The 26,933-nt window shown below is 44.1% G+C and overlaps 1 protein-coding gene across 2 annotated transcripts in view; it reads right to left on the bottom strand.

The window, feature by feature from the left end:
* The window catches only part of LOC147668350 (E3 ubiquitin-protein ligase RNF14-like), a 144,119-nt gene that overhangs the window by 92,486 nt on the left and 24,700 nt on the right, over positions 1-26,933 (bottom strand). For both annotated transcript variants that reach the window (XM_086948576.1, XM_086948577.1), the window contains exons 3-5: positions 23,963-24,108; positions 6,657-7,163; positions 5,875-6,103 (exon numbers count right to left, since the gene is read on the bottom strand). In XM_086948576.1, coding sequence (XP_086804702.1) covers positions 5,875-6,103; positions 6,657-7,163; positions 23,963-24,108 — 882 coding nt within the window. The remainder of the gene's footprint in view (positions 1-5,874; positions 6,104-6,656; positions 7,164-23,962; positions 24,109-26,933) is intronic.

The following is a 26,933-nucleotide window of genomic DNA, read 5'->3' as shown; positions in this document are numbered from 1 at the left end:
TGTTTGCTCCAATTTCTCAAGTGTTGTCCGGTTTCTGTGCTTGTTTTTCACCAGTTGTGGAGGAAAGTAGATGTTTATGATCAATAGCTCTGTGGCAATTTGGTTTGTTAGAAGGACTGGCAATATATATTACAAGGATGTTTTTACTTTTTCACTTGTCATACATTATTACTGAATAATACTGTCAATCTTCCACTCGGCCTTCCAAAAGCATGCTTTTTTGCTTTAATTTCATGTGTAGTATAATTTTTAATTGTTAGATTTACACATTGGCAGGTCTCCTGAAGACAAATTACACATTGGGCCCGATTCACAAAAGTTATCTAAGACAAAATCCTAACTTTACAGCTTCTGTATTCATAAAGCACATTTAGGAGTAGTAAAGTTAGGATTTTGTCTCAGTTAAATTTTAGTTTTGGTATGGTCCCTACAATGGTGGGGAGCACACTGTGTGCTCTAAATACCCCTCACACACCAAAAGGGCCCTTGGTGTCATGCTTCATCATAGGGGTCTTCGCATCCCTCTACGGAATGCGGCGTGCTACTAACCAGCCACCACGCTGGAGCACTGATGTAAATACTATGGGGCCCATTAGGATGGCGGGCGGATTGCCCCCGCCAGGCTGGCGGTAGCCACCGCTGGCCTGGCGGGGGCAATCCGCCCGCCATCCTCACCTAAAGGCCCCCCCGCCATATTAGTATGGCGGGGCGGACCGCGGCGGACGGAAAGACAGTCTGCCGCTTTTCGGCCCCGGTCTAATATGGTGGTGCTGTCTATTAGACACCGCCAGCCATATAAGGATGGGCCAGAACAGATGACTTTCCGTGGCAGCGATACCGCCATGGAAAGGCATGCGGTCTTCACTACGGGGGCCCCCTGCGGGTCCCTGGAGTGAAGGAGAGGTGGGGGGTGAACACGGGGGGTACCTGTGGTAACCCCCTGCATTTGCATTAACAAAGAGGCAGGCACCGCGCGGTGCCTGCCACTTTGGTAATGCAAATGCATTTTTGCATGTTTAGCATTGTGGCGGGCGGTGCTAAGAGCACCGCCCACCACAATGCTAAAAATGCAGGATGCGCCCGCCACTGTGGCGGGCGCATCCTAATACCCCCCACGGGACACCCGCCCTTATGGCGGGCGGTCCCAATGACAGATAGGATTGCGGGCGGACTAAGTCAACCCGCCATCCTAATGGACCCCCATGTGTGGTGCGTGAGGGTATCAGATAATCAGTGAGTGGTGGGGTCAGGAGTGAATTAATGCGCGAATGTTAAAAAATACCTGGCACGTGAGGTCTAAAAAAGTTTTTATTGGGCCTCCGTGCTGGTATTGCTAAAAGGGGTGTGGTGGAGGTATTTTGTATTTAACGCCGCATTCCGTAGAGTTTTGGTCTTAAGTTTTATTTAAGACCAAAACTTAGGTTTAACTGAGACAAAGTTTTGGTCTTAAGTTTGTTATTTCAAATGTGCTTGGTTTGCATCATATAGACATCCAACGCGTTTTGCCCAAACATGGGCTTCTTCAGGGCAATAAGTAATTTTTGCCAAAGTCTTGCCAAGGGGAAGAGGATCAGTGATCCTGAGATCAGTAACGCGTCCAATACAGAACGAGAAGTGTCAATATAACGGTCTCAAGGCCAGGAGACTGCCTGTACAACAGTAAGGTGGAAATCCTAGGTCAGTGGAAGGGTAAAATGCCCAGGTTTATCCAATATTTCAAAGGATTAGTGTGATTTGCAGTGTCGTGTTCCTCGTAGCCATGTCGGGTCAAATGTCTGATGTGTAGCGGGGGTTGGAGACCGTCTCGAACCCTTCCGGCTTGAGAGGGCTATAAAAATAAACTTTGACAGAACCACTAACAAGATGGTGAAGTCAGTTGGGTAGACAAACAAACAGAACTGGATGTCGTCCAGTGGGTACCGTTTAGCAATAGAACTAGGACACAACATTTATTCTCAGATTTACCATTTCAACAAAAATGCTGGAAATAAACATTAAATAAATTTACCAAATTAACTAGTTCAGTTAGATTTCTGTGAATGTGGCCATGTAGTTCATCCTCACCTGTAATATCAATAGTTTTCCTCCACTGCAGTGAAAATAAAAGTCTTCCTTCCCGTAAATAGTCCAGATGGAGCCAAGGAACCATCACTTGCCCATTATATCTGCGTTTTATTGTCATAGCTGATATCTAGGAGACATCAGGTTTGAATGACCTGTATACAAGCAGAGTCTATTTTAGTGGTGCCGAGTCTATTTTAGTGGTGCCATACAGGCAAAATTGCACCACGCTTACTTTGTTGGACGATGCCTCTACTATCAAATTAACAGGTTTTATGGCAGTTTGTGTCAACATTATCAGCCTGAAAGTCTCCGTCACAAACTCTTCTTAAAGGCTAGTTCCAGGGGAAGATAGGTAATGCTGAAGCATTCTGAGCTATTTGAATATACAATAAATGGCGGTATCCGTGACATGAATCAGCATTCATTTTTTATTTTTAGGTCTCGGCTCGCTGTCTCCTTTAAAGACATGTTGTTGACAATCAATGGGCTTCAGCCCAGCAATAGGATTCCCATTTGTTTGCTCCAATGTTGTTCTCCTATTCTTCGTTCCCGTTTGTCCATAGCATGCATACATCATGCTTCTTCTTGAGATTGCCCCACCCCTAGAGCATGGACCAAGTACTTGCATCCAACCATTTCTGCTGTTTTAGGAGCTACTTCTTTTCTTTGTCTTCTGAGCATTCCACAAGAGTGCTTGTGTTTTCACCCCCTCCATCTCCTCCCACCTACCCCATCCTTTTTGCTTCTTTCCATCTGTAGATTGTGCTGAAATGTATGTCTTTTGTTATTCCCTGTAGTGTAGTTCCTATATCCCTGATAGGCTCTGTGCATTGGAATAATATACACTATAGTTTTGACATGGGACTAAGGTCAGTATGTCTCTATTGAGTACATTAAACTTAATTACTTGTGTGTGCCAGCTAACTCAGAGGTCACTAGAAACTTCTCGAATAAACAAGACGGGATTAGTTTCTGACAACCGCATAAACATGACAACTTTGTTTCCCTTAGAAACAGAACAGTCTCAGAATTGTGGAAACAATAGATAACAGTTTCACTCCGTCAATCGTGCATGCTTCGTTTCTACAGAGTTTACACAGAAATAGATAGACAGGCGTTTCAATAAAAAGGGTTTATTGAACAGCCTTATTTCTCGTGCAAGAGATATGAACTGCTACAATCGTATGACAGAATGCGAAGTATAATAAGTACAGCGTTAGCAGTAAGATAAAATAATACTGCAATAGCATGGTTTGTAGCTATGACATATATTCATAAAAATACATACATAAATAACACAGGCTAAAATGTGAATACTCATCTGGTGCTTCTAGCTAGTTCTACCCCAGTGTACCTAACCTAAGTGTAGTGAGAAGTAGGTGCTGTTTTTCTATAGTCTTGTTGGGCTATAATTTAGATTGGTGTTGCCAAGATTTGCCAAAAGTCACTCTAGGTTCTTGTCCCCACCATACCTTAGAATGAGAGAAGTTGGCATCTCTTTCCGGGTCTCGATCTCTAACACCCCGCAAGGGGAGTCAGAAACACTGGAGCTGGATTCTCTGCAAGGAGGATGACAGCATCTGGTCAGTGCGTCAGGCGGGGACTCGACTTCCTTCCGAACTTACCGTGGGGAGCCGTGCAAGTATGCAGCCGAACCGTGGTTCACCATGGCAAGTGAAGGTATATTTATACCTTGAAGGTGTTTAGGAATGCCAGTATTGACGTAAAAGTCGGGCAGAGGGACGTCATGAATGAACCCCTAAGAAACAGATGTTCATGCATAATTAATGAGTTATTGGAGAAATCAATAATCCAAGCAAGGGGAAGTCCTAAAGGCTTTAGAGTCTAGTTTTCCAAGAACTCATTGTGACGTGGATGGACGGATGTAGGTGACCATGCCTGTATTAGGTTAGCATGGATAATGCCTAAATAAGGGTATGATTTCTATGCCTAAATACGGGCAACGCGAATTGTGCTTAAATAAAGGGCATAAATCGAGAAACCTATACACGGTATCTTAATCGACACACAACATCCCCTCCTCAGTTGTTGCCTTAGCTCATGTTTCTTTATCTCCCCACACGTCCACCCTCCCGTCGTTTCTGGACAGGGAAACAAAGACAAGCTTAGTTTCTTATTGTAATGGCTGCAGGGCATCATTGCAGATAAGCTGCTGCTGCTGCCATGGTCTAGAAGGAGCTATAGAAAAACTTTCTTTTTGCCCCTCATGCCAATGCACGTTTAAAATAAACATGCTACCAGATAGAAGAGCTGTAGAAACGCCACTGTCTCACTTAGTAAATACAGATGACTCAACGAGCCTCCATCAATCACCATGACCCCGCCCCCCATCAGAGCCTGTGTTGAAATTTCAAAGCAGTGGTAAATCAAACCGCCCGAAGCAGGAGTCATCTCAAGACTCCAGTGCTTGCAGGGGAGTCAGAACAACTACTCGATGTCATTTACACTATTTTAGCCAATTTCAGGGGTGAGAAGACAGAAAAGAGAAACAACATTGTCTCACCACCCATGAAGGTGGCTCCCTCAGCCCTGTAGCAGTTATGCTGCCTGCATCAATCTAAGCCCTGCAGAGATCACTAAACAATATAGCCATCCGATGTAGACTGTGCCCCACGCTTAGTTGGGCATGAAGTCAAGCTTCAACTCCACATATTTCAACAGAACGCCACACAATTAAATGAAATGCAATTCCACAACACACAAATCCACACCGCATAATTCCCTTACACACAACACATTTCAACTTCTCAAAATTCCCCACTCCACAATTCAACTCCACATCATTTCACTACATGCCACGTAATCACAATCCAACAAATTCAACTCCACATATTTCCACTCCATGTCACATAATTCCAGTCCACACCACATAATTACACTCCATGCAAAACAATTGTTCCACACCACATAATTACACTCCATGCAAAACAATTAAACTCCAGATTATTCCACTATGCATAATTTCACTCCGACCTATATAATCACACTTCATGCCACATATTAACACTCAACAAATATCCACTCAGCTTCAAAGCACATAATTCAACTCCGCTCTATGCCCCACAATTTCACACCACACAATTCCACATCATGCAACATAATTCAACTCCGCATACCACACAAAATTACATAATTCAACTCCACTCCATACCATATAATTCTACTCCTCATAAATCTACTTCACACAGCAAAACTCCACACAAATAAATTTCACACCATGTCACATAATTCCACTCAACATAATTTCACTTGCCATACAATTCCACACACTGAAATTCACCTCCGCACAATTTCAATCCACACCACATGATTCTACTCCAAACCACATAATTCCACTCCACAACATGTCATTCACTACACACCACATACATCAAATCCACTCACATGAATCTGCATCATGCCATATAATTCAACACATTACTCCACTCAACTACATGCCACTCCAAAATACACAATACCACTCTATAATTACCCTCCATGGCACCTAATCCCACTCTACCTAATTTCACTACACTGAATCCCACATAATTGCTGTCCACATAATTTCACTGCACACCGTGCCACATAATTCCACTACACACAACTTCACTCAGCGCCACATCTCGGGTTGCAGAGACATATTGGCTTTGTCAGTGCTTATTTTAAGAAGCCATTTGAGAGAAACAACAGGTAGTCACTGGAAATGGGACATATCTCTTTTTAAAAGGGATTCAATGAAGTGAAAGCCAAACAAACAAAATGGCGGGTGATCTTCGTTAGTAACCTGGTTTGACATAGTAATAAACTCACCTTCAGGTTGTGCGCAGGGTGTGACGCCATGGTAGGTCATTCTGCAAAGGTCACAAAAGGCATAGCGGCAGTTGGAGCAGATTCCCATGGTACCTCCTGGTTCCTTCATCACTGGAGTCTGGCAGTTCAGCCGGGGGCAGTAAACCACATCTGCCATTGAGTTTAAGCTGGACTGCAGAAGAAGGCGGTCATAGCGCCAAAACAACTCTTCTCCGACCAGCTCCTTGACCTGCAGGGAGACAATTGTTGCCCCGTTAAATATATGGGTAGAAGATTATCAAGACGCTTCTACATGACCTTTACTAACACAGATAATGCAAGGATATTCCATCCAGGTGGAGTACCATCTTATGAAGAACTTCCTGGGCATGCTGTGGAGTCAGAGGAGGGGATAGGAAGAAACTAGGGACACACAGGAGAGCGGAATCAAAAGGGGTGAATCCAAGCGGGGGGATTACAAAAAAGAGAGGTGGTTAGTACTAATTAGGGCGTTAGCTTTTGTAAATTTGGTCAAAGAGCTGAAAGTGTAGCTCAAGGGCAAACTCCATCTTAATTAAATGTGTTCTCTGAAAATGGCAGATGAATGGACACCGCATGTTATTGTAATTTCGTTAGGGACCTCTATCATTTGAACACAAACAATGTGGATATGGTTAAGAAATGTTTACAGAAAGGTTTTATTTCAGATTCCCTTTTTTCATAAGGAGGTGGAGCTTAGAACATGTACCTTCACTTATGAGTCCAATCAAATACAATTAGAAAAACAAGACTTGTACTGTTACCTGAGATGGAGTAGAAATGGAGTCACACGTGGGTTCTGGACAGCTGAGCAGGTGCACCAGGCCTTCTGTGATTTGAATTTCGAAGTACCCCTTGAGACAGTCTTTACAGTAGACATGTTGGCACACCTTGAACTGTGTGCAGTCGGTGCCCAGCTTCTCGGAGAAGCAGATATTGCATGTGTATGCTTTGCTCTGGAAGCTTCTCAGCTGCTGAACCTGATCAAAGTCCAATATGTCCCTTATCAGGCTGTCCAGTGACTCTGCCTCCTGCACAGCTCTCTCAGCAAGAAAGTTGCATGTCGCCGTAGATTCAGTTACCAATATATCCGACTCTTCTTTCAGTTGGGTCTCATGTCTCCCTTCACCGTACACTGTGACTTCATAGGGAGATGTGATTTTCAGGTGCCTTAGAGTCTCTTCTTTTAAAAACCGCATCCAAGTAAATAAAATGACAGAGCCTTTCTTCTCCTCCCACAAACTGTCCAACTGCTTGCAAAGAGATGACAGCTAAAGAAGATGCAGAAACATTTGTTGTTTATAACAAATATCGCACCTGATTCAACCACTTCTAGCACTGCAAAGGATTTGCTCATGAAAAATTGAATGATTATAAATAACCTCTTTCTGATATAAATTTCAAACACATTTACATCTATAAATAGAATAGTTGTTTCATTTGTTGGTTAACAATGTGGTAGCTATGAATCAGCATAATAATCAGATCTGTCAGTACATACAGAACATGGAGGCTTGCTGATCTTGACTCAGCATTGTGGTCCAAGTGTGTCCTCAGGTCTTACAGGGGTCATTTACAGGTTAGCAGACCAGACCCCTCACCATAAAGCGGCGGCGGACCTCCCACCACGCCACACACGCTATTCGTCTGCTTCACGTAAAGGTGAGTGAAGTGCAGGGTTTTCACTGGCAGAGCTGCTGTTGCCAGCGGAAATCCTGAACCAAGTGGACCATCCATGACTTAGCCTCCTGGTTCTAATGGCAGTCACACAGACCTATTTACGGTGGGGAGCCATCAACTAGGCTTCCCTGTCTGGGATCGCCATTTTAGGCACAAACATATATGGTGTCTTCGAACACAAACAGAGAATTAAATCTTGTCAATTTTCCATGAGAGTGAGAGACCTGCATGGTCTGATGACCATTACAATGATACCATTTTGCCTCAGCAACAATGTCTTCATCTTCAATGGCACCTTTTATGAACAAAGATGAGGTAGCAGAATTTGTGATACGTCTGCTCCCATTTATAGAAATCTATAGATTAGGTAGTGAAAGCAGGTGGTGGCAAGGAGTGACGATCACAGTTACACAAATTTGAAGTACATACTGTTGTCTACATATCTTCAGTTGATATGGTACAGCTGAATACAAATTTTACTTTCTACGCTGACTAACAACTATGGAATCTTCCACTTACCTAACCAATAGCTGAATCTAACATCAGAGACCTGAACAGACATCAGAATAGATACTATAGATGGTCATTTAAAAATCACTGCCACTAGCGGCAGAAATCCTTTAGTAAACACTGAAATATGTTTTTCTTCCCATTACATACGAGGAATGACTTAAGCTAAAAAGAAATTGGTACATGAAAGAATCATTTGTGAAATACACAGGAAACTGTGCCAACAGAAATGCTGCTTCATAAACTTGATCCTGGGAGCCTAGGTCAGAGTAAACTTCATTATCCATAAATGGAAAAGTAGGCAGTCAGGTGAAAATAGCAAAATATACTTTACAAAACATTAAGGTAGAAAAGTAGGACACGTGAGAAATATCTTGCACAAAAACTGTCTCATACAAACAAAAGATGGACTCACAAAATGCACTTGGCCCAAATCTATCAACAACCTTTAGGAAAAGTGAATGGGTCACTTAGAGCTAGGCATGCAGGCAGCACCCAGAGTACTGCTCGTGACCTCATACATGATGTCACAAATGAAATGATTCTTAGAAGAAATCACCTCACCATTGACATCATAGATCAGATCACATTGGACCAATAATTGCTAGTTTGCTGGTGTATGTATTTTTATTTTCTGATGCCGTGTTGCTATTTGTTGTTATTGCATATCACCGCATCTTTATCCTCTCTCCCTTCGCTAACATAACCCACTGCACATAGTCTTTGGTGGCCCACAGTGTGGACCTGGTGAAAAGCCAGACCTTTGGCCAGGACCTACATCCAGCCCCTGTTTGGAGATATACCCAAGCATAGTCTTCACCCATGCTTGGAGATGGGTGGGGGGGACGGAAGGATTGAAGCTAGGCTCTATGCCAGATCCTCTTATGAACATAACCCCCAATACTCTGCTTTCGATCTTGCTTACTAGAAATTGAGCGCAGGTGCTGGGCTTTTGCTTGGCCTTTGCAAGCTTCCCTGATGGGCACCACAACAAATACTTTCAGTTGCAGCAAGCCAATCAAGAGAGCTGGAGTCTGGTGACCTGGATGTATGACCACAAATTACCGTTGGACGATTAGAGAAAATGCTCCCATGTCCAATGGGGTTTCTTTATATTTTCAAAATGTTCTAGGATTGCAAAATGTCACGATATATTAAAGTCTTTCTCAGATAAAACCTTTGCAGCCCACCCAACAACATTTTGGAATGCAAATAACTAAGCAAGTACTGAATGGAAATACACGAAATGAAGAATTCATGCCTTATTCTGATTAAACTAAAGTTCTAATTTCACAGTAAGGCTGGTGAATTTTCATTTAGTAAACAGTACTATGAGAAAAAGCATAAGAAACACAACTTAACTCCAACCTACGAACAGAGCTGAACAGACCAAACTGCACATAATTTTACAGGGTGACATTTTACCTCTATGCCTAATTTTCCATCAGTAATAATAATGGGGCATATTATCAAAGGGGTTTATCTCCGCTTTTTTGGCTTTAAAAGCCAAGAAAGCGGAGATAAAATTATCTCCCTATTACCTAGCTGTCGCTAACACCAGTTAGCGACAGCTAGTAGGAGATAGCGACCATCTTGCACCCCGCTTTGCATGTCAGTGATATTTATCACTAATGACATGCAAAGAGGGCGTGCCAAGATGTGAGCGACTGGAAACATTGTTTGGCCTGGTTTCAACAATTTTCATGAAGATGATAAAAAAAACACACAAGTTACTTTTGGTAAAGTGTGGTAAATGTTGTGCAGTATGCTCAAGGACGGTGGGCCAAAGTCAACAGGGTTTTGAAAAAACACGTTCCTGGATTTTTAATCTCATAGAGACACTTAGGAAAAGACCCTCCATGGGATTAAATCAACAGCCACTGTGTCATCTATGCTTTTTTATTCTGGTGTAAATTACTTCGGAGGTTGCTGAGATAACTACCAACAAGAGGAGTCAAACATTCAGAGATATATAAGTGGTAAAATGCCCTAAACTCAGTGATGTATGCAAAATTCTAAATTTGATTTGAATCTGAGTATTTTGACAGGCCTTCTGTCAGGCATGACTTTTCTAAAGATGACTGCACTATACTCCCCTTAGAGGAGAGGGAAACTCCTTCTGCCCATACAAAAAAGGTTAACTGCTACACACACACAGACTATAAACTAATCTTGAGGACCCCAGGCAGTTTGCACATTCTTCTATTTGGTGAACTTTTTAGGATCAAATGGCATGAACACTCTTTCTCCTTTTCCCATAACCATAACCTTAACCTCAACCATATTCCTGACCCAACTCCTATCCAATCACAGTACTATTACCAGTATGTACTCAATGCAGGGCTTAGCTGATGACAAAAACCTGTCAAAATTGCAACCATACAAGAAACACTTTTATTGATTATAATCTTGGTAATAAATGACAAATCTGTGAAACAATTTGTACAGACAAGATATGTGGGATTGTGTACAACTGCAGTCTGAAAGGACAAAGGCACTGCAAGTTAAACAGGGATCCTACATTTGTGTTTTCCATTAAAATTCCATTATGGATTTCCTTATAAGCTTGATTGAAGACCATTCCCAGTTTGTAATGATGCAGAGTTGCTGGGTACAGGATGTGGCTGATATTCACAAATCTATGTCCAGCAACTAAAGTTTTTGTAGTGGAGGCAGGGCCTGGATGAAGACTACATATTGCCCACCCAACAGCTAGGCATGGCTTTAATAAATGACCATGTCCTGTTTGTGATGGTTCAGCTGCCGGGTACAGATATTGGATGAAAGTCAACAATCTGTGTCCAGATACTGAAGCTGTTTTACTGGAGGTAGGGCCTTGACAAAAACTACACCTTGCACAACAAACAGCTGGGCATAGCTAAGGCACGACTAATAAGCACACAGGGAGTTGGAAGCACACACAGCGTTTTGCACACGGTTGGCTGGTCATGGCTGTAGTGTATGACTAGCAGGCTTTGAAAGGTGTAGTAGTCAGAGAATATTAATGCAGGTGATGTACAGCAGGTTTTGAGGAAAGGATGTCAGATGCAAGGCAGGGTTGACCGCCATGCTAAGTGCTTGATCAAGAAGGTTGCAGGCTGGTGTCAGAAGGCAATTGAAAACAACATAGGGGACATAAGGGAGAGCATTAACAGGTGCCAAGTCGGCCCAGCTGGTAATGGGGATAACAGTGTAATGCCTCATCAAGAACTAAGAGCCCCAGGTCACTGACAAAGGTTATGCTGAAAGGGCTCTAACCAGGAAGTTAATGCGGCAGTAACGTGGCGTCTTCAATTCTGAAGGAGACCGGCTGTAAGCCCCGTGCCCCGCCCTTCTAAAGGCGGAGGCATACGAAACCCGTATATAGACGCCTGTGCTCTACCACCAGTGAGCGGAGAGGCAGGGAATGGTGCACATAAATACTACACGGACATATAAATAAAATAATTTGTACACGTCGGGGGCTTTGATTTCGTCCACATTCTGAACCACAAGAGACAACGGTCCTGATGAGAACTCCAAAATAATACGAGTTTGAAACGCGTAGACCTTTCAATAAGCCAAAAAATTGAATAAGGGTTCGAAGAATTGTAAACATAGATCCCCTTTGAGAATATTAACTGTAGATGGCTTAACTGTGAATACATTTATTCCAGTACACATTTAAAAAGCATATTGTTTTTAGGTTTCGCCCTGGCCGTAGCACCTGCGAAGCAGGTGCTCCGCCCAGGGGGAAATCTGATGATCTCCAGTATCGGGCTTCGTCCCGCCTCTGTCTTCCATTGGCTAGCTCCATAAATGGAGGCTAGCCATTGGAAGACATTGGCTGTCAATCACGCTTTCCCCGTGAAAACGCGATTCGGGGGCGTTTCCGTGACTTTTTTTAAGTCCCGCCCCTTCTTGCCTGGGCCAGGCTGTGATTGGCTGCCGGCCGGGACACCCCCCGTGACGTCATTCCCCAGGCCGCGCTGTGATTGGCTGCCGGCCCGGGACCTGACTTGTGTAATATTTTTTTGCTGTTTTATATAACACGAACAACTGGACCCGAAGGTTTTGGAGCGCTTTAGGAGTACCAGTTACATTAAACAAGGACACAGTCCGATTTTATTGCCCTTCCTCCATTCAGAACGGTAGGAGTCCTGTCCGGCATAGCCTTCTCGAGACAGACTGTTGTCACCACCCGGTCCCTGTCTATCTTCCTTCAACTAATGCAGTGGCCAAATTCCACGCTCACCAAGCTAATCTAGCACCCGTCGACTGTCAGAAGGAGCGGACAATGGGGAGTTCGGACTCCACAGCCAATCCATACTTCAGAATTCTGTATGGCGCACTAGGATTGGTTGGATGCCCACTGCGTCATTGAAGTCGTCTTACACTTTAGCTGCACCTCACACTCACAGATCACGCCCAGAATGTGTTCAGGCTTGCGATTGGTTGTTATGCGACCCGGAAGTGGTAAAATTACGGACAAATGATATGGGTTAAATGCATAGGCAGTCGGGCTATGGACGTGAGGGTGGATTCATGGACTGTCAGTGTAAGTAGTGGATAGCTAGGTAGTCACCGTAGTATGCATGCCGTTAGTACAGAATGTCAGTACTGCTACCCCTTTGTGTCATGTCCCAGCTCTACCATCAGTCATCCGATATGAATCTTGCTCTTAGGAGCGCGCTTTGTGACTCTTAACCCCAATCTTCATCCTTCTTGTGTAGCCTAGTCGGTCTGCCATACTTGTAGCTTATTAACACTACTCGTGCCTTTGTTCGCTCTTCGACTGCGTCAGTTCTTCTTTTTTCATTATCTATAACACATGGCATAGGGCGAATGTTTGTGTTGTTTTTTTATATTGTATTGCAACCATTATGGAACATTTTCTCATGGGAGTTTTGATTAGGTTTGGAGAAGGCATGATCCGTAGCGGTCTTTTCTTAGGTGTGTCTAGCAGCATTAGGGAATTATAATAAAGCCTACATTAACTACCTCTTCCCGACTGCTGTAATGGTTTGAGTTTGGGCCATGAGGGTAATATATTGTATTATGTAATTGCACGTGTACAACGCTTCTACTCTAGTATAGCAATTCAATTATTTTATGCCAAGTAGCATGGTGCTTCGGATCCCAAGTGAGTGCTCTTTCAGTGGTTATAGTTCGGTATTTGGATTAGTTTTGTGCTCTGATGGAAACAATTATTTTGCATTTGCTCCGGTCTACGTAGTGGATTAAATTAATAGGAGTTAAGTGTGCTCTTCGGTAGGAGGAGGGTATGTGAATTTTTGCAAGTGGGTGGCAGACTAACTTCAGGAGTTTAGGTATTGTTAGGTTTCAGAGGTATGACGTTTGAAATAGAGGTTGTGATAATTTCAAAAAGGTGTGTGCAATCTGCAGGAAAAAAATCTGGATTAAGGCAACTTTTCAAGCAAGTCCAGGTCAGTTCTCATCAGATACAGAGGAAGCTTTTGTTTTTTGAGATTGCATGCAACAATCTGAGATTGCAAAACTACAGTAAGAAACAACCTTATTTGCACATGAGGTGGTGCTATATTGGGTACCTTCTGATAATTGCTAGAATCGGGCAAACAGGCTAGCCCCCTCAAAAGACTACAGCTTAGTAGACCATTACTTTAGCTAGAACAGTTGATCAGTTCATGGGCTGGAAGTGTAAAGTAGTGACTGGGAGCATAGGTAGTGTCCAGCAGTGGCACGCTGACTCTCACTCACAGCCTGTGGTGTGCTTTGGCATTTTACAAGCCTGATGCCCTTTGTACACAGCTGCACTGTTTCCTTTAACATAAATCAATTGATTCTCAGTGGATATGGGGCCTCCTCTCCCTGGACACACACATGCACTAGCCTCCCTTTACAAGTCAGGGAGGGGTGATTTAGAGCCATCCCTACCTAGCCTAATTGTGTGTATGCTTTTATATTGCACAATATTTCAAACAAAAGCCACTACCTACTCCTGAACAGTTAATTTCTGTGCAGACCGTTCCACATCAGCTGTTAGGCATGTGATTAAATCAATTAAAAGTAACTTTCTATTTACATAGCCTAGAAACAAAAACAGTACACTAAATTAAAGAACTACGTGTGGCTCTGCAGGTATGTATGTGTGTGGGACTCTGTGGGTCTGTGTGTTTGTGTGTGGCATTTGCGAGAGATTAAGCTATTGGCATAGTAAATGACAGTGCTATTTATTTATCTGTTTTGAAAACCAACAAATAAATAAAAATGTTGTCATTTACAATGCCAATAGCTCTAACCTTTTCAAAGGCGAAACCGTTGCATTGTAAATGCTTGTTGTTGTTTGTTTTGGTATGTCAGATGAATGAATGGTGGTTTGAATGTTTCACTTTTTTTGAATTGTATATTTGAACCGTATTTTTGTTTATGTAAATATGAATGTTGTTTTTCTTTGTGTACATAAGGTCTTAAAAATGTAAATTTGGCAAATTGATATACCAAATTGGTGATTATAAAAATAAAACGTAAAACAAATAAAAGAAGTGATAATACACACAAAGCATGGTGTTTAAGTTCAGATGTTTTGAGAAAATAGTTCATGTAAAGTAAATAGCGGCACGTGCATCTCTTTTGTTCATGAAAGGGCTCTAAGGACAAATACGTGCACATGGCCCCGAACTAGGGTGGGGACTCGTGCTTGGAAAAACGCAGATATCCCTCAGATGCTAGATTCCCTGGCCCCCTCCTGCCTCAGGGAGGAAATACTCCTGCATTATCAGCCTCAGATTTCCAGGATTGGATCCGAAGTGCCGCCGACCTAGTGGCCCCAGAGAAACTCACAAGACCTAACAGAGCATCTCCTTCGGCCGCCTGGTACAATGAAGATCTTAGACTTCACCGCCAACACTGTAGGAATCTAGAAAGGCGCTGGAGGAAAGCTTACTGCCCCATAGCCAGACAAACTTATAAACATGCCCTTATGATCTATAAAAAGGCGATTATTGCCCGAAAAACGGTTTTCTTCTCGGCGCAAATTGAGACCGCTGCTAACTCTGCTAGAGAGCTGTTCTCTGTTGTCACGACTCTGTCCACCCCCTCCACTGGCCCTGGAGTCGAGCCCTCACAGACCTTCTGTAATGAATTATCTACTTTTTTTACCACAAAAGTGGCAGATATATATGCATCATTTGAAGGGGATACCAAAACTGAACACAGAGGCGGTACTGTGAAAGAAGTACCTTCCCATCACAATCATGATTCCTTTCCATGTTTTTCACCTGCCTCACATGATGATGTTATCAAACTCATTTCTACCATCAAATCGGGCTCCCCTCTGGACCCTTGCCCTCCTTCTGTGATGCTAAAACTCACAGAAGTGATCTCACGCCCCCTCATGGAGATCTGCAATACTGCATTTCAGACAGGCCACTTTCCCAGTATATGGAAGAAGGCTGTTATAAAACCCCTTTTAAAAAAACCTTTCCTAGACCCTACAGCTGTCGCCAGTTATAGACCCATTGCGTGTCTGCCCTTTCCTGCCAAAGTATGCGAATTCCTGATGAATAGACAGCTCTCAGAGTTCGTCGAGACCCACCAACTTCTCGACGAAACGCAGTTTGGTTTTAGGAAAGGGCATGGAACAGAGACTGCCTTGATAAAGGCCTCTGATGAGATCAGGGCGATCATGGATCAGGGAGGGGCGGCTGTCCTCATCCTTTTGGATTTGCTCATCCTTTTGGATTTGTCAGCGGCCTTTGACACGGTCGACCATGTCACTCTAGTCGACCGTGTCACAGCCCTGGGGATAAACGGTCTGGCCAGGGATCTCATCTCATCTTTCCTGGCAAACCGTACCCAGACAGTGAGGCTGGGAGACTTTTACTCTCCTATCTCTGCACTCCCTTGTGGAGTCCACAGGGCTCCTCGCTAAGTCCTATGCTATTTAACATCTATGTAGCGGACTTGGCGAGGGTAATAAAGGCCCATGGGGTACGGCTTACATCCTACGCAGATGATACCCAGCTGGTTCTGGGTATCCACAGGGACGGCCTCACTGTGGCAGCCAACTTCCAGAGAGCTATGCTTGAGGTCAGTACCTGGATGGCCTCGAATTGTCTTAGGCTCAACTCGGACAAGACCGAGATTATGACCTTCGGAAAACTCTCCCCTGAATGGTCTCCTAGCTGGTGGCCGGAAAAGCTCGGCCATCCACCTGTCCCATTGGAAAAAGCCAGAAATCTGGGAGTGATTTTTGACAGCAAGCTGGCTTTTGACCTCCACACTAACAAGGTTGTCTCGTCAGCATTCTTTATTTTGAAAAAAATTAAGAAACTACTACCTTATCTCCCTGCCTCAGCTGGGAAGACTCTGGTCTCCACCTTAGTCTTCTCTAAAAATAGATTATGGGAACGCTCTCTTTCTTCATACCCAGAAGCGTGTCATAACTAAGCTGCAATCCATCCAGAATGCGGCTGCTAGGATCCTTCTAAATATTCCTCGCCGCAAATCCACCACTCTTGGCATTCGTCAGCTCCACTGGCTGAGAGTTGAGAGCCGCATTAAATTTAAGGCCCTCTGCATTGCATATAAGGCAGTACATGGCATAGGACCCAGGTTCCTGACCGAAGCCTTTCAGTTGTATACTCCCAGAAGGCAATTAAGATCGGCCAACACCAGTCTCCTCCCTGTGCCACGCACAAGAACGGCCACCTGGGGAGACAGGCGCTTCCTTGTGGCCACTCCAAAACTTTGGAATCTTTTGCCACTGGCCATCAAAATTGCCCTGAACCTGATGAGCTTCCGCAGGCTCTTAAAAACATGGTTGTTTAACCAGTAAGAGGATGGCTGACTCCAGTAGTTCTACAGCGCCGAGACACCCCAGGGTATTTGTTGCGCTATAAAAATTACATAAATAAATAAATGCCTTATGTCCAGAATATTCGCGCCATGTCTGAAGATTATGCACAGTAGACTGTGGGTCCAAGGAAAAGGGTCACAGACCAGCCTATAAGTACTGAGGGTACTGAGAAGCTATTGTTCGGTTCACAAGGTGACGAGAACTGGTTGTAAATTCCAAACATGACATGGGCCATGTGAAAGGACTCACAATCATGAATACACCCAATTAATTGGCATTTCAAATTTTTAATGTCTTAGGGTCTGATTTATTTCCTGGAGGATGGCCCGTTGTTACACTAGGGCGATGGAGTAAATTACTCTGTTGCCTTGGTGGGAGGACCGGCCACCAGATTTATAAATGACTACCAAGCTGCCGATCATTACAAAAGCATTCCTAGGAACCGCTACCACGATCATTTCGGTCAATGCAATTCGCTGTTTGGTGAAGGGCTCAGTCAACAAATTTGTTTGGGGAAAAAAATAATTCCTTGATATAGGAGTACTCTCTTATGGCGAGAGAAGCATTTTTTTAATAAAAATATTTTATTAATAAAACACAAACAAAAAACCACATTACAGCAGATGAAGCTGAGTCAATTTATAAAGAAAGATGTATTACAAAATTGCATCTTATATCATCACCCGGAATCACATTTTCAGCGTTGAACACAATCATCGATCAGAGTTTGGCTTTGCACTACAGCCACGTGTATATAGCTTTCAGTAACCAGGTATACACATTTACATTAACAGTACTCATCCCCTTGTTAACTGACATTTTCAATGTCGGATAGGTCTGCCATTTGGAGCCGGTCACACCGCAGTTCGAGTGTCGGAGATAGGCAAATGTCACCTCTGTACTTATTCCACCCACTCCATTTACAATCCCACTTTTTGGGGCACCTCCTGTTTTTAAAAACGTCTTTTTCAGCTATCATTTCTATGTCCATATCCGCTGCCCAGTCGCGCACGGCAAGGACAGTTCCCACCCCCCCAGCGTAGCGCAACATTCCGTTTAGCTATGATCCAACCCAGTGAGGCCCACGTTTTCTCCGTTTGTCTGAGGTCAGTGGCTTCCCAGATATTCAGTAGACAGCGCTGTGGGGTGGCCTTCAGAGTCTTACCTCCCGCCTTTTGCATTTGCTTGGTAACACCATCCCAATATTTCTGTATCACAGGACAGTCCCATATGACATAGAAAAAGGTCCCTATTTGATGACAGTGTCTAAGGCACATCGGGTGATCTCTCCCACCTATTTTGGCCAGGATTACCGAGTCTAGATACACGCGGTGAAGTATTTTCAGTTGGACCAGGCGTAGTCTCATAGGAATTGCGACCTCCCTGGGAGAGGTCAGAGCATTCCGCCAGTCATCATCTTCTAGGTCACTTAAGTCAGCTTCCCAATTGTGCCTAAGGAATATCAGGGGGGTTAGGGCAGTTATTCAAAAGTTTTTTGTATGTGAGTGAAGTGGCTTTTTTATTCATGGGGTCAAGTATTAATCTGTCTTCTAATGGTGAAACCTCAGGTATAGGGTCATCCTTGGGGTGGGGAGTGCTGATTTAAGGGTATGACTTATTTGTAGGTAGTGGAATGTTTTGGTAGGTGCAAGCTGATGTTTTTGCTGGAGTTCTGTGAAGGTAGTTAGCCTCCCCAAGACCAACATGTCTCCCACCGTTGAGATACAGACAAGGTCCCACTTGTCAAACCCTGGACAGGTGCCGAGGCGACCCAGACGTTCTGATTCCCAGAATGGTGTGGCTTGTGTGATTTTGTTGCGCCAGCCCATGTGTTTGTTAACCCGGTCCCATGTCTCCATGATACACGCAGTGGGCCGGTGCGAGGCATTTAGCAGTTTTCACTGACCCTTATCATCAGGCTTTTCAAGGCAGTGAGAACCTAACTGTGTTTCTGCCCATCTAAATCAGGTGAGCTGAATTCAAGGTTGCTTCCAACAACCCTTACTCCACAGGGCCGTCAAAGAGGTTTAATCATGGCGGAGACGGAGTAGTCTCCACCATAATTAAACCTATGGTCTGCCCACATCTAAATAGGGTGTCCCATTATGTTGGCAGTAAGCATACTCCTTCACCTTTGCAACGGAGTATGCTTACAGCCAAGATCTAAATCGGGCTCTTAGTTAATGTTTATATACAAATGTCCGATCTCTGCCCTCTGGTCTCTGGGTGTTTTCCACTGTATTAGCCTTGTTTCAGAATAAGTTCACTTAGGATTATCACCTGCCTCCTTTTGGGAAGGTACAGTCCCCTAGAAGGAAAACAAAACAGATATGAGTTCTGATTCATAAACAGGAAGAACCACAACTCACCATGTAGTGCCTTCACCTCAATGTTCTTACACTTGTGTAAAGACAAAATCAATCCCTTGCCTCTGTTTGATCTGCCCTGCAAAGTACACAGAAACCTTATGGTTTCCCTGGTAAAAGAATTTACCTTCGCCAATCACTTTCCCTGTACCACCAACTAAAAATAAAACCCAATACGAATTCAGTGCAGCACTTGCCTGAGGCCACAACCCTCCCTCTGGGTTGTGAAGTTTGGGACCGCAGTGCTGCCGCTGGGTATGAGCGCATTGGATTCTTGAGTTGAATGGTCCGGTGCCTTGTGTCCTGCTTCTGTGTCTTCTCCTGCCGTGCCCTCTTCTGGATCGCTGTCCCGGGACTCCTTCACCATGTGGAACCCACCAGTCCCTCCTCCATATCTCTCCTCCTGAATCTTTCTCCTCTCCAACCCCGACAATGTCGGTTGTAGCTTCCTCCTTTCCACTCTTCACACTCCAATGTTATCTCTTGTCCTACTCCTGAGCTACCTTTGCCTCCACCATCTTCCTGATCACTTCCTGTCCACAACTAGAATGCTTTTAATTGGAAAAAGGACAGCACTGGGCAAAAGTGCTACATATTCATCTGTGCAGCAATTGTATCATAGAGGTCCAAACATAAATATACTTCACACATATATATTACAAAAATATATATTTTGTATTTCTTTTTTTGTCTCAAAGTTTATTGTTGATATCAAATTATGTTAAAAAGACACACATACATACAATATTAAAGTCATATGTTTAGAAAAACCTTCACAAACATTTTTCCATATGAATATAACCACACAAAGAAATTGTCAAAAATACCATCTTCTTGTAAAGTGCAAAAGAAATAGTCTTTACAATAACGAAACTAATTGTAACTTCCAGATATTCTAAAGGAAACACTGGTTATAAGACATGGTTGTCACCAACGCGTTTCGGTGTTTAACCTTCCTCAGGGTGTTCCTACCAGTGGCATCCTAAAACATCTCTCTGCTCCTGAATCCTTCCCCTCTCCAACCCCGACAATGTCGGTTGTAGCTTCCTCCTTTCCACTCTTCACACTCCAATGTTACCTCTTGTCCTACTCTTGTGCTACCCTTACCTCCACCATCTGCCTGATCACTTCCTGTCCACAACTAGAATGCTCACCCCCCATTCCTCTGGGGTTCCCTTTGAGGCCATGTTGGAAAATATGACGTTCCCTTGCAAATGTAAATGTAAATGTACAGGAATTCATATAGCGCAAATCACCAACCGGTCTCTAAGCGCTTGCTTAGGGAACCCGTCCTGGTATTCCCCTGTGAGATAGCCCCGGCAGGGTATCCGCAAGGTGAAAGCCAGGCATCCCACTGCGAGGGGCCGTTGTGGAGATTAAGCAAGCTATTGCCCAGAGTCGCAGAGTGTGAACCCGTGAATCGAGTAGGCACCGGAGCGAGAATTGTCGATTCCATGGACATTTTAGGACTCAAGACCCCGCCGAGCCGGGAATTGAACCCTGGTCCTGGGCTGACCTCTGCTTCCAGGTCTGCCTCCTCTAACCAGTGAGCCACACTTCTCCACTTGCTCCTTGTTACAGGCCACTTGGTATACCTTACTTTCCTTACTCACTGTTTCTCAGTTTCCAACAAAACTGATAAAAGCCAAAAAAGACTGTGTCACTCCCTCCCTTCCACACCCAACACGCACACACACTCTTCCCATTGGCTTAAACACGCAACCACCACTGGTAGGTGTGCAAATCTAGACATCAAATACAGCCAACATGCAGCACTTATACCTTATCCAAGTGTTCTCTCCAAAAAAGACAACCGCTGTGTTGTCACTGTGCCAATATCCTGTTGAGACTGGACGACATGGCTTTCTCTTTAATTGTTACGCTATCTTCAGTTTGTTCTGTTGTTTCACAGAAACCAAGATGATCCAGCTTTGTTGGTGGGGGGGGAGGGGGGGGGGGCGGGGGAGGGGGAGGTTAAGGTTCAGTCATGACTTGAACCAAAAAGCCTGAGTTTAAGATGGCCATGATAAGTCAATAGGGGGTATTTTAGTTTCTGCTCTTAGAGCTTGTCGGTGTACCCCTACTCCTAAGAGGCTTTTCAGCTCATTGCTGGATGCCACTATGCTGCAACCCCACATCTAGCCCCATACCTTTACTGAATTCACTGCTTTGCTCAGACACACTAGAAGAGTATCTTTTCGCTGTACCTCTATACATGATTTCATAACTCTCACCGATTCTCGCGCACTATCACTTTCAAAGACACACACACAAACTCAATAACACACACTCAATCTCTTACACCCTCAATCACTCACAAACAATCAGAAATGTACTGAGAAAGCAAGCTTTATTTTTTTTTAACTTGCTTTGCTTTCTTTGCTGCTAACTCAGCTGTTCTATGGCAACAAGAAAGGCAGGAATCTGGCACTGGAAGTTGGAATCAGCAAGCCATGATTCTCAAACAGGAACAGACATAGCAGCAGGCCAGATTTAAACAAACATTGAAAATGCAATAGGTCTCGCCTTTCATTAAGTTAAAGCCATTTGCTGCAAAGCAAATGGCTTTAACTTAATAAAAGGCGAGACCTATTTCATTTCAATGTTTGTCTTAGAATGCTGGGAGTTGGGATCTAAGTTAACCAAGAATAAAACCAGAACGGCAAGGCCCAGAATTCAAATTAAATCCGGGACCTGTCTAGCTAGTCACTAATATGCCTGGGAAACGTGACAGCTATGCTTAACAAATGTAAAACATCAGAGCTGCCAAGTTTACCAGATCCATGAAGTCCAGATTTTTTTCCTTGAATTCTGGGACTTGTGTTCCTGCTGAACAAGACTGCCAGTCCTAAAATTCAAAGAAAAAACCTGGACTGGAGCAACATGGCATGCTTGGACTTGGGAAACTTGGTAGGGCTAAAACATTTAAAATATATCAGTTAGAGCAGTCTGCAGACTAACAGCCACATAACAGCCAAAAGGCCACATGTTGTGAATGACAACTTCAAGCCATCCTGGCTTTTTAGCCAACACTTTCGATTCTGAGATTAATAAGCCGATGTGCATCAAGTGACATGCAGAACTACAAGTCCCAGAATGCAATTTGCCACCAGTCATAAAGGGAGGGTATTAGATGGGTATTTAGTATGATATGGGGTGACTTGGGACCTAGGAACAAAGTATCGTATTCAGAAACAAAAGGAGTTCAAGATCGTATTCAGAAACAAAACAAGTTCAAGATCCTGGCAACAACACTCTCGTTTAACTGGGGAACATTAACTGTGTATTTGTAGAGCGCCATAAAAATATCTCTGTTTAACTATGTGCTCTGTCTACTTTCTATTGTTCCACCATTGCTTTGTCTCGCAGGTGCCCTGGTAGGCATTGCGAGCGTCCATACAATCAGTTCAATATCATCTCAAGCGGGGCAAGAAAGAACTTTCTAGCTTGCAATCACAGTTCACTTGATAAGACAGGCGTATTGACACTCCTCAGTGTTTGCTCAGTTAAGCGCTCGGGAGCAGTTGGTACTGCATGTGGCGCTTTACAAAGGCAAAGTAACGTAACAAACATGAAGAGCAGTTGGCACGCTGCTTGGACCATTCAAACACGTTAATTCTCTTGAGAAACAAAAAAGTTAGTGCAGTCCAATAAGTTCATTTTTAACAGAACTAATTCAAAATATCAACTCCGCACTGAGCGCGCGTGAATGCATGCGTGCGTTTGAAAGTGAAAATGTCACAACACAGCTGAAGTATAATCCTGAGCACCTGTTCAGAACAAGCGGCCGTGAAAGTGAAAGCGATCGCTCGAAGCCCACAGTAATTAAAAGCACATGCCAAGCGGCATTTTCGTTGCTATGGCAACAAAATGGCGTTGGACTGTCCACAGTCCCTACGGACACGTGCATGCTGTTTGCTATGGACAAATGGCGAGAGCAGCCATGTTTGTCCATGCAGACGTGTGCATGAAAGCCCTCAGCAGAATTGATTACAAAAGGTACTCGCAATAGAGAGAGCAGCACATGCGCTGCTTTGGCCAGGCAAGACCTAAAAAGGGAGATGCTAACCTCAAACCCTCTCCCAGCTTCTTGATAGATTGGAAGCACAGTCCCATCAGTACTGGGGCAGTGGTTGGCTGGGATCCTGTCTTTGCCGCTATGTAGGGCTCCTCACTGGCCTCAAGGATGCACTGCAGTGAGCCTGGCAGGCTCATTTTAGCAGATTTACTGTGCTGCCTGAGGCAACGGTAATATGTCTGTTGAATAAAATGCCTTGTGAGCGTTTTTAAGTATCCTATTTGAATTACGCCGCTCACACATGCGCAATCCTGACATCCCCCTACACCAGGCTGTGTTTTTAAACGGATGGACCGTGCTTCAGGCTCAGCATCCTCAATGACCTCCTTCTTCTATCTCCTCAAGTCAGGAGACGTCGGGAAGACTGGCCTGCACACTGCCAGTGTCCATGAAGACGACAAAGTCGTCTTGTCATGAGCATTGCTAAGTTATATAATTATCAGTTGGTGGGAGAGGCTAGGGGCAGTAAGTGCCGGCTTGCAGGAGGCAGAGCTATACCTGAAGCCCCCGTTCAGTAGCCCCCATCGAAAAGCAGCAAGCAAACAACATTTCTAGTGTTTGACATTATGTTTGATTGTTTGGAAAATTATTTTAAATTAAATATGTTTTCAGTCAAACCTGGACTGGTGTGAGCCATTTGCAACTGAGCCGAAACACTGGAGCAGAGGCTGATGGGTAATGTGCTGGGAGTTCAAAGGTCAGTACAACTGGAGGCAAAAAGCAAACTTCAAAGTCGCCTGTAAGAGGATTTTTAGCATCATTTCCTGTGGGGGGAAAAGTTTGGAAAATTAAGTCATGTTTTTAGGCTCCAGAGTAACATTGATTACTTGTCACAACAAATATTATTGTGCCACAATCTATCATTAATAACTAGACAATACTAGTCAATATAATATTTAAGTACAGCAAACATTGAAAATGTTTCCAAATTTCTAATCAAGCATTTCCAATACCTATCTCTATACCATAGTGACAGGGCTGGCTAGAGGCATGGGCAGTGTGGGCAACTGCCCAGGGCCTCCCACTCAGCCTTCCAGCATGGGGCCCGAACAATTGCAACACACCACAGATCCTCATGTACCCCTGCTGATTCAATTGAAAGAAAGGTGTCTCTTTGCTATTGGGCTCATGGGAGGGCCCCCTACCTGGTTCTCTCAGGAATGGTATGGGTAGGCCTAGGGGAGGGGGACACTTCCTCTTGTCCCAGTTGTTGCCCATTCAGAGACACTGCGGGAAGCCCATTTTCAGCACTTTAGCATCCACACAGTTTTAACTCTCACCCCCAAGCAATTCTCACACCTTCAGCCCGATAGGAGCAGTAAAAGATGTGCTTGTAGGTGGCTGAGAGGATGAGCTGCGGCCCAGGAGGAGTCTGCACAAAGCAGCTTCTGGAGACCCAATGGTGTCACTTTGAAAATTAGAGGGGCAGCGCACATTCCCCTTCGCCAGGGGCTCCAAAAATCCTAGAACCGGCCCTGCATAGTGAACATCTTCACAACTCCAATTTAGTGTTACCTCAAAATTAGAAACGTGCTCAGATGGCTAGGCTGGTAAACATGAAGATGAATAGTAAGAATACTCGGCGACTCTACAAAGTATGTACAGCATGAATTCATGCAGACAAATATAGTGGAAAGCCAACACAACATTTAGTTGTGTAATATGCAATGGGGACAAACAGTACTTGGACCATGGCAACACAAGAAAGTGAGATTTCGCACTGTTTTATGTTTCAAAAATATGCAGATAAATACATTTCCTCCAGTTTACCTATGTGAAATAGGAGTCCAAGTTTGAGTTGAAAGCAGATTCATTCATCTTTTTAACAATTTTGTAGCTAATATAGTGCACAATCTAATTGCTTAGGGCATGATTAGAGTTCAGAGACTCATGGGACCTCAAAGCCCATGGTGAAGGTGCGGTGCCAGTCCCCAGGGACCGCCACACCAGTGGTCCGACCGCTGTATTACAACTACGGTGATCAGACCTCCATGGAACCGCCTCCCACTTGGTCCTGCTCATATTGTTCATTTTCTCAACGTGGATCAATTCGGTGTAGCAGTAGCAACTCGTTTAGAAGTTTTATCTAATGTTGATTGACCTTCTGAAGCCCTCTCAGCACCTTCCCCCACTGACATAACTGAAGGTAACAGTGTTTTGGCGAAGGGCTACAGTCCAGAGAATATGTGTTCAAAAGGTTCTTCCCCTTCGCAGGGAGAATCTCCTTCGGGTGATAATTCTGAGAGGAATGATGTCCTGTCGAAGGGTCCTTGCTCAGAGCCTGTATATTTTTTGGGCCCACTTTTTGCTGGGCAGGACATTGCTTGTCCTGCAACACCTTCTGTTCGGGGCACAGCTAAGGGCGGTCTCTCTATTTGGGTCCATTTAAATCTTATTGTAGAGGAATTTTTATTATAATAACTTTACAAATTCTGTATGCACTTATTTTACATACTTGTTTTCTGTTTTAAACCTTTTAAAGCCAATTTGGGTGGGGATTTATTTTCAACCGAATTACCTCCTCTGTGGGGCTTTTAATGCTAAACTAGCAGCTAATCATGAGGAGCAAGAGATTGTGGACCAAATTGTTTATTCTGGCCTGCCTGACTTTAGAGGGAATGAGTTAGGCTTCTACCTTGCTGCATTTGATCTTGTTGATATAGTTTGTATGTTTAATAGTGATGGACCATCTCTGGCCTCTCTCAGAGGGTGGGGACAGGCTTTAGTTATTGATGATATATTTGCAACTATGGCTTTTTCATTGTCGTTCTCACCGTGGTTAATTAAAGAGACAGAGTAGGGGGGTCATAATGCACTAATCGTTGTAGGGCATTTCCTGGCACTCAAAGCTAAAACCCCAGCTGCCTTTATAGCGATCAGCCAGCATTCTAATGATGGCCTCAGACTCGTTTGGTTATTAAATGAACCCACAACCACTCTTGGTTTGCTTCTAGGGAATCATAAGACGACATTTTGCTGCCTGGCAGAAGAGAGTGGGGATCTTCTTTTAGCCCATTATGAACATCTATGTTCAAATATTAGGAAGCATTTACTGAAGCCAAGCTGGCATGTTCAAGGGTTTGACAAGCATTGCTCTGCGGCTAACGGTTGAGAAAGGCGACATCTACTGCCCAAAAGATCTTCAAGAGATATGGGCAGCTAAGAAGCACTATAAAAGTATATTGAACCATCAGAAGGAGGTCTTGTGGGGAGAACATGGAGGCTGCTAGCTGAGTTTCTGCTTGTGCCCAGAGCAACCGCGCCCCATTCTGTGTTGTTTTTGTGTCTCTAAAGAGACCCATCTTACCTTCCTGAAGTCCGCCTGACTGCAGTGACAGGCTTGCTCCCTCCCTTGGGGGCTTGGTTACTTTGGCTGGGGATGTGCGTTGGAGCTACAATGGCTGTGGATTCTCCCCTTCTGACTCAGTAGTTGGAGGCCGCCCTGGTGCTCTGTAGGGGCCGCAGAGCAGCGGTTTGCGGGCTCCTCCAGGTCAGTAGCAGCAGTGTCAGCACCTGTCGACCCCTTGGCGCTCCATGGAGGTATGCGCTCATCGAGGAGATTCAGGAGGAGCTGGTTCCAACCAGCAGC

This window comes from Lissotriton vulgaris, unplaced genomic scaffold (assembly GCF_964263255.1).
Source record: "Lissotriton vulgaris unplaced genomic scaffold, aLisVul1.2 SCAFFOLD_2240, whole genome shotgun sequence".
NCBI lineage: Eukaryota > Metazoa > Chordata > Amphibia > Caudata > Salamandridae > Lissotriton > Lissotriton vulgaris.
This window is presented reverse-complemented; position numbering and strand designations above follow the sequence as displayed.